General features: G+C 37.8%; 1 protein-coding gene across 2 annotated transcripts; it reads left to right on the top strand.

The window, feature by feature from the left end:
- Positions 1 to 842: 842 nt before the first annotated feature.
- On the top strand, positions 843 to 5,737 carry LOC143438789 (olfactory receptor 8A1-like). Of its 2 annotated transcripts, none has more exons than XM_076924477.1 (2): positions 843 to 987; positions 4,563 to 5,737. In XM_076924477.1, exon 2 carries the CDS (start codon positions 4,582 to 4,584, stop codon positions 5,509 to 5,511), a length of 930 nt encoding a protein of 309 aa, XP_076780592.1. In that variant the 5' UTR covers positions 843 to 987; positions 4,563 to 4,581; the 3' UTR covers positions 5,512 to 5,737. The 2 variants fall into 2 exon arrangements, with proteins under 2 accessions (XP_076780592.1, XP_076780591.1); XM_076924476.1 differs by having other exon boundaries at positions 4,413 to 5,737.
- Positions 5,738 to 8,399: the final 2,662 nt, after the last annotated feature.

The following is an 8,399-nucleotide window of genomic DNA, read 5'->3' as shown; positions in this document are numbered from 1 at the left end:
ACTCTCTCTGTGTGTGTGTGTGTGTGTGTGTGTGTGTGTGTGTGTGTTCAGACATCCATAAAGTCCAGAAGAGGGTCCCAGATACTCTGAAGCTAGAGTTACAGGTAGTTATGAGCCACCCAAGATGGGTGCTAGGCAACAAAATCTGGTCCTCTGGAAGAGTAGCAAGCTCTCCCAACATCTGAGCCATCTCTTCAGCCCCAGTATACTCTTGAGGTAAAAATTTTCTCATGAACAAACCCCCAAGTAAATAAGCACCTACAGAAAAACACTATTACAGGTCCACATTCAAATGCTTTCCCAGGTCATCAATTCTACAATCAGTCTACAAGTAGATAAGCAGGCGGGGGGGGGGGGGCGGAGGGGATTGACCATCTTCACAAGCTTACCATTCTTTTACTAAAAATACCCAATTTGTTTTAATAAAATCTTTGAGCTTGTTTTCTTAAAACGCTTTAAAGTAATTGTTTCAAAGCTAGCTGATGTTGCACATTCATCATGAATTAGTATTGATGTGCAATAAATCTCAAGGCAGTAAGCACAGGTGATGTAAGTAGTGACATAATGATATTGATGGTGATAATGGTGGTGATAATGACAGAAGTGAAGTAATTCTTGGTAACAAATTATTCCAATACTCACATTAACGTTCTAATTTACAATCAAGATACCTCAACCTCAGAGAGAGAAATTAACACATATGGTAGTGAGGAGTACATACAAGCCAAGACTAATTGTTCCTTTAGAGAGGACGCAGTCCCCATGTGACTCCTCCCAGGAGATGTTCTGTATATATCTATGTAAACAGAACCCTAGCTCCACAATCATAATGATCCCTTTTTCCTAATAGTGCTAAGCCCTTTCAATAAATTTAGCACTAGATATAAAGCCATTTATACTATCTGTTTTTAGCATCTACTAATTGTTGAGATCAAAGGCATCCCTTAAAGTTTCCAGGCAGCTGGTTGTCACTTCCCTTCCACAAAGGTATTTAATTTCACACTTGCATAACTTTTTTTAAAAAAAAATCTTTCTTCAATAATCTCTTTTTTTATACAGTGTGTTTCTAATCATATGTTTGATTTTCTTCTTCTCCAAGTGTCTCGTTCTGTGTGTGCCCTGTTCTTATCAACAAAAATTCGGAGGCTCTGCAAGTTTGATAAATATAGAGGTCATAGCAGTGATAACTTACAGGAAACATATGGTGTGTGATTGTATTTTGATATACTTAAAAGACTACAGAAGTGAGATTTTTAAGCCAGGCTCTGTAGACTTTCCTACTCAAGAGTTCTTTCCTTTTCACCACACTCAGTGAATGACGTCTACTCTATTCTTCAAAGATTAAAACAGTCTAATCCAGGAGAACGTTTGTTCATGGTAGATTTCCTGTATTTCATATTGCTTCTAGAAGCAGGGTTGATTCAAGGGGACTTTGTAGGATTTCCTTAACCATTTGTACCTAAAAAAAAAAAAAAATTGATCTTTAATGATCTTCAATAATAAGTAAAATATCTAAAAGCAGATGCTTCAAATACTTAATATAAAACTAAATTCACTACTAATAATAATTTAATATGAAAAACTTATTTATCTACATATATTTTCCTGTCTTCAGACCACAACCTAAAGACTTAAAAACTTGTTCTTACACCTGAAAATGCCAGATGAAAGGAATTAAATGATGTAACAGTTTTTAAATCCTAAACAAAGGTTTACAAATTGTTTTATTTTGGACACAGTTTGCATAAATTTGACACAATAAACTTGGAGTCAGTAATAATGCACTGGGTACTAATTAAGGAAAGAAAGAAATCAAAACACTTCCCCTTGGTGTCACTTAGACAAAGGTAGCAGACACGCGAATTCTCTACCTTGCTCTCCCTGTGACTCCTGCCAGTTTTGTCTATTGTATGTGTCTGAATTTATGCATGCCTGAAAACTGTCTTATGAAACTGTCCTTGTGTGTCTATGTATAAGTCTCTGTGCTTCTGTCCCGAGCAAAGGGCTTTGCTCTCTCTTTAATTGAACAGCAGAGAAAGTATCACACAGGGAAGGAATGAGCTATACTTTACAGAAATCTTTAACAGTTTTTTAAGGAATCACATCACTGACTCCAACTGAACACAAAGGACTCAGATAACAAACATCATTTTTTTTATCAAGTAATATCCAAGGGTTGTATTCAACATTTGTGGTAGATGTCCATTTTATAAAAGTGCTTTTTGAGAGACAGAACATGAAGTTGGGCAGGTAAGGAGGAAGAAAGGACCTATGAGGAGTTGGGGGAGAATAAAAACATGAGCATAACATTTTATGAAATAAAACTTTTAAATAAGAAACTACACCTATGCATTAGTTTAGATTGTAAAAGTTTATTACATGGAAACAAGTATGGTTGATTCCTACATTGTTTTCTTATAGTCAAGTTAAACAAACAGTCTTAGGTACACAGTAGAATAACAATCTTAAGTGACCTTGAGGTATATTATTAATTCTGGCTGTGTATCATTCAAAAGTTTCCACCTTTTAGAGTGTAAGAAATATTTTATCATAATGCATTGCCATGTAATGCCAATATACAAAAAAATCCAACTAGTATTATATTTTAAATAAGAAATTATATTTATATTTATTTCTTCTGGGGGCTTTTACTTTTTGATATTTTTTTGTTGTTTCATTGATGTTCATCTGAATCTATAATAAGTACAATGCATGTTGGCAACTTTGATTTTTAAAAGCTCAATAAATTTTTCAGTATGCTTCATATAGCTCCAAAATCTAATAAATTATTTTTGAACAAATGATGAAATGATTCACAAAGAAACGCTACAACGAAAAAGCATGGTTTAATAAGTATTGAACAGACCAAAAGTCATAGTTCTTTAATTGTCTCCTAATTGTGTCTCTGAAGACCTGGGTAGCTTCAGATAGCATGTAATCTTGGGCATTTCAATATTCTAAGAAATGGCAAATTGTTACCCAGCATCCCTCTTTTTCTATACACATCCCAAGATGTGGAGAACATATCCTGCCCAAGTCACTCATTTCTTAGAGGGCATGTGTGTGCTCCAAGAGCATCAAAGGAAGAACCAGAGAGAGCAGAAGTGAGTTTGATTCCAAGTCTCTCTGGCACATAAGTTTTCTCTGAAGTCCTTCTTCATACATATTTAACTCAGAACTTCTAGGATTTATAACACTGATCTACAGTAGAAATGTACAACCTATCCAACATTTTGAAACTTTTTAAGAAGGAAATGTATTGTCCAATACAAGAGGGTATTTGTAGAATAATATACACAGTAACAATGACAGATTCTCAGCATTTGCCTTTAAAAACATGAGGATGCCATGTTCTGATATTAATATCTGAAACTAGTAATTACCATAAGTTAGCTGTGGCACACTTACTGAAGATAATATTATGTGCTCCAAACATCTGGATAAAATCCAGTCATCAGTGCTACCTGAATGCTTCAGGTAGTCACACAAAGCATGTGACACTGGGAACTGAAGTGCCTCAGACCACACAGCCGTAGAACCTCAAAGCATTTGAATCACTGAGACACTTTTTCTCATAGAAAGATAGCATTTAAGTAAGATTTGGATTGTTTGTCTTATGACAATAGAGTATCACTCTATAATCCAGGATGTACGAACTTTTAGCAAACTCCTGCCTTCAACTCCTGGATGCCGGGATTCTATGTGATGAGCCACCTTGCTAAACTTTTGAATGAAGCTTTTTAAATGTGAGTTTTCCTATGATTTAATTCATATTTAATTAATAATTTAATGATTGATTTCACAATCAATGTTTAAATTGATGCTACTGTGTCTCAGATAAAGAACTTGACTTGCAACTCAATATGAGAGTTTTAACTACTGTGTCATCCGACAGGGCATGTATTTCAAACGTTAGTATGTTTATTAACTGAATATTTAGAAACTATATAGAGGGAGTTGAGAGATGATGTCTCAGCAGTTAAGTGCACTTAACTGTTCTTGTAAAAGACATGGATTCCATTCCCAATACCTATTCACACTACTGCTCACAAATGTAACCGGTTCCAGAAGACCTTATGCTTCTTGTGACTTCCACAGACTCCTGCTACACACAGTACACAGACATACACTTAGATAAACACACATATACATTTTTGGCAAAACAAATCACAAAAATGACTATTATGAACTATGAAAGTGTCACTAATTAGCTACAGAGTAGGAAAGCATCAGCATCCTTAGAGACACTCTTGAAAAAGACTCCTGACCTCAAACATAAACTTTCTAATTAATGTCTATGAAATGAAACCTGATAGATTGTGTAAGAAGGTAACTGTTGGTCCAGAAACACAGCTCTGGGACATTTGTGAGAAACATATAAGACATTCAGATCTCTCCCCTGTGACTCTCAGCTTCAAGATCTATGAAAAATCTATGAAACTGGTGAAGAAGATGCATCTATCATAATCAGGACAGCTCAGCAAGTTACAGATGCAGAAAACCAGCTGCTCCAAGCAGGTCAAGAACAGCCATTCACAAACTCCTTCTCTCCCACCCCACAGGATTCCCATCCAGACAACAATGGCTGCAGAAAATCACTCAGCAGTGACAGAGTTCATCCTAAGGGGTCTAACTAACAAGCCAGAGCTCCAGCTACCCCTCTTCCTCCTCTTCCTGGGGATCTACATGGTCACCATGGTGGGAAATCTGGGCATGATCACCTTGATTGGACTCAACACACAGCTTCACACCCCCATGTACTTCTTCCTCAGCAACCTGTCACTGGTGGATCTCTGCTACTCCTCTGTCATTACCCCTAAAATGCTCATCAACTTTGTGTCCCAAAGAAACCTCATCTCCTATGTGGGCTGCATGTCTCAGCTATACTTCTTCCTGGTCTTTGTCATTGCTGAGTGTTACATGCTCACTGTGATGGCCTATGACCGCTATGTGGCCATCTGCCACCCTTTGCTTTACAGCATCATCATGTCTCCTGCCCTCTGCTCTCTGCTGGTAGTTTTTGTCTATGCCATGGGACTTGTCGGTTCAACAATAGAGACTGGCCTCATGTTGAAACTAAACTATTGTGAGACCCTCATCAGCCACTACTTCTGTGACATCCTCCCCCTCATGAAGCTCTCCTGCTCTAGTACCTATGATATAGAGATGACTGTCTTCTTTTTAGCTGGGTTCAACATTGTAGTCACAAGTTTAACCGTACTCATCTCCTATGGGTTCATCCTGTCCAGCATCCTTCGCATCAGCTCCACTGAGGGCAGGTCCAAAGCCTTCAGCACCTGCAGCTCCCACTTTGCAGCTGTGGGCTTGTTCTATGGATCCACCGCATTCATGTACTTAAAGCCTTCCACAGCTAGTTCCCTGGCCCAGGAGAATGTAGCTTCTGTGTTCTACACCACGGTGATTCCCATGCTCAACCCCCTGATCTACAGCCTGAGGAACAAGGAAGTGAAGGCTGCACTAGACAAAACACTGAGGAGAAAACTCTTCTGATGTAAATGTTGATCTTTCTTCATGTAGGAGTAAGTGCTTATGAACACCTGGAAAATCCAATCTGCAAACTCATTCAACTGTAAACAGAAGAAAATTACTTCTCTCTTTGGTTGGATACATGTTTTTCCATTTGTCTATTTAGGATTCATTTCCCCTTTCTGAATCCTTTGTTTTAACAGTTACTGTTTTATTATAACTTAAACTAAATGTCAGCATTTCAACTTGAGAGTCGTTTGTGGTCTTACTACTGTCGATATGAAAATATTATTTCACTTCTGACATTTTCACATAAGATTACATACATTGGAGTGATCAGTTTTTAAAATAATGAAGAAGTTGTACATAGTCCCTTTCTCATCAGAATAGTTCCTTTTTCCCTTCTTCTCTCAAGTTATTCTTCCCCATAAACATCAACATGACATTTTATGTCTTTAGCAACTGTTAAGGTTGATATTTGAAATGTCTGCCGTAAACTACATGCTGAAAGCAGTTGGTGGGCTTTGATCAGTGCTCTAACTTCATAACCAAACTAATCTACTGATAGATGCTGGGGACAAATTGGTGACAGGGTGACTGCTAAAACTGAAAAACCCAAACTTCCTAACAAATACCCTATGCCAAATTCAACAGGCTGAGTGTAGGCGAGCAGCTACCACTAAAGGAGGTCTGCATGCTCTGATTGTTGTGAAAAGTACCAGAATCGTGATGAGAACTGCAGGGACCACAGCAGTGCTGGCACCGTAAAATGTCCAGAGCTGCAAGGATTCTCTGATAGGAATAAAAGCCAATAGCACAACTGCAACAGTAGGAAAAGGGGCAGAAAGGGACAAAGCCCCAAGAGTCCAGGTGCTGAAGCATCATCAACACTTCACAGAGATTAGGCAGAGAGTTCTATAGGTATGATTTAAAACTGGTAGTTTCATATAGAACTTGACAACAAAAAAATAATCAAGATGAAATTCCATTTAAAATACTTATAGGACAGCGGAATATTCTTCCTACAAAATATATAAAGCAAGACACAAGAATACACATAAATGACTCTCATACCATTATTCAGAATGACTCAATTTACAAATTAAAAAGACACATGCAGGGATGGAGAGATGGCTCAGTGGATAAGAGCACTGACTGCTTTTCCAGAGGTTCTGAATTCAAATCCCAGCAACCACATGTTAGCTTACAACCATCTGTAATGGGATCCAATGCCCTCTTCTTCTTCTTCTTCTTCTTCTTCTTCTTCTTCTTCTTCTTCTTCTTCTTCTTCTTCTTCTTCTTCTTCTTCTTCTCTTCTGGTGTGTCTGAAGACAGCTACAGTGTACTCATATACAATAAATAAATAAATAAATAAATAAATAAATAAATAAATAAATAAATTTATTGTTTTTTTAAAAAGACATATGCTAACTGAGTGGATATAAAAACAGAACCCATCATTCTGTGGCATACAAGAAACACACTTCAACAACAAAGATATACACTACCTCAGTGTAAAAAGCTATAAAGAAGTTTCCAAGCAAACAGACCCATGAAACAAGTTCTAGTAGCCATTCTAATATCTAATAAAATGCATGCTCAACCAAAAATAATCAAGAGATGGAAAAGAAGCCTTCATACTCATCGAAGGAAAAATCTACCCAGATGACATTTCAATTCTGAACATCAATGTCTCAAATGGAATGGCACCTACGTTCATAAAAGAAATTTTACTAAAGTTTACATCACACATCAAACCTTATGCATTAATATTGGAGGACTTCAGCACCCTACTCTCCAATGAACAGGTCATTAAAACAGGAACTAAACAGAGAAATAATGAAACTAACAGTTGTTATAAACTAAATGGACCTAAAAGATACCTACAGAACCTTTCACCCATACATAAAACCTTCTTCTCATAACCTCATGGATCCTTCTCCAAAACTGACTGTATAATCAAAACCAAGACTAAATAGATACAAGAAGATTGAAATAACCCCCTTGCATCCTATCAGATCACCATGGATTAAAACTGGACTTCGACACAACAGAAAGCCCACTGTTCCGCGCCCTTTTCGAGTCCCCTTCGCCCGCGAAAGAGACACGTGAGGCAGTGTTCGGGTGGTTACTACAGCGAGGCTTTATTCTTGTATCAGCAGAAGCAGAAAAGACCCAAAGCCCGGGAAAAGCACTGCTATAAGTACCCTAGAGTAGCGTGTTCACTTCTGATTGGCTGTTCACTCATCACCCCATATTACGCCCCGGGATGGGCAGTGACTTTGGTGCTTTTGCCTTTTGCATTTACTTGTGGGAGCACAGGATGCCCGTGCCATCTTGTAATGGCGAATGCTGTCATGCTCACTGCGGCTCCTAACAGCCCACAATCTGATAGAAAATGTACAACTCTTTACTATGTGATCACTTGTTCAAGGAAGACAAACAGATATTAAAGACTTTCTAGAATTCAATGTAAATGAAGGCACAACATACCCAAACTTAGGGGACACAATAAAAGCAGTGTTAAGAAGAAAGTTCATAGCATGAAGTCCCTTCATAAAGAAATTAGAGTAATCTCATACTAACAACTTAATAGCATACCTGAAAGCTCTATAACAAAAAGAGGCAAACACACAAGAGGAGTAGATGGCAGAAAACAGTCAAATTCAGGGCTGAGATAAATTCATTAAAAACAAAGAGAACGATAAAAAGAATCAACAAAATCAAAAGCTGGATCTTTGACAAAATGAACAAGATAGACAAAACCTTAGCCAAACTAACCAAAAGACACAGAGGCTTCTTGTTTCCACTGGAGCCCAGAGCTGACCCTGTGCCACAGGTCTCCATACCCAAATACCACCAGGAGAGAGCTGGTCTCCTAGGAGTGCTGACATACCTCTTTGCACAGGCAA

This window comes from Arvicanthis niloticus, chromosome 26, assembly GCF_011762505.2.
Source record: "Arvicanthis niloticus isolate mArvNil1 chromosome 26, mArvNil1.pat.X, whole genome shotgun sequence".
Lineage (NCBI taxonomy): Eukaryota > Metazoa > Chordata > Mammalia > Rodentia > Muridae > Arvicanthis > Arvicanthis niloticus.
This window is presented reverse-complemented; position numbering and strand designations above follow the sequence as displayed.

Coding starts and splice junctions, on each gene's coding strand:
- LOC143438789 (XM_076924476.1), top strand. CDS start 4,492: ATGCAGAAAACCAGCTGCTCCAAGCAGGTCAAGAACAGCCATTCACAA.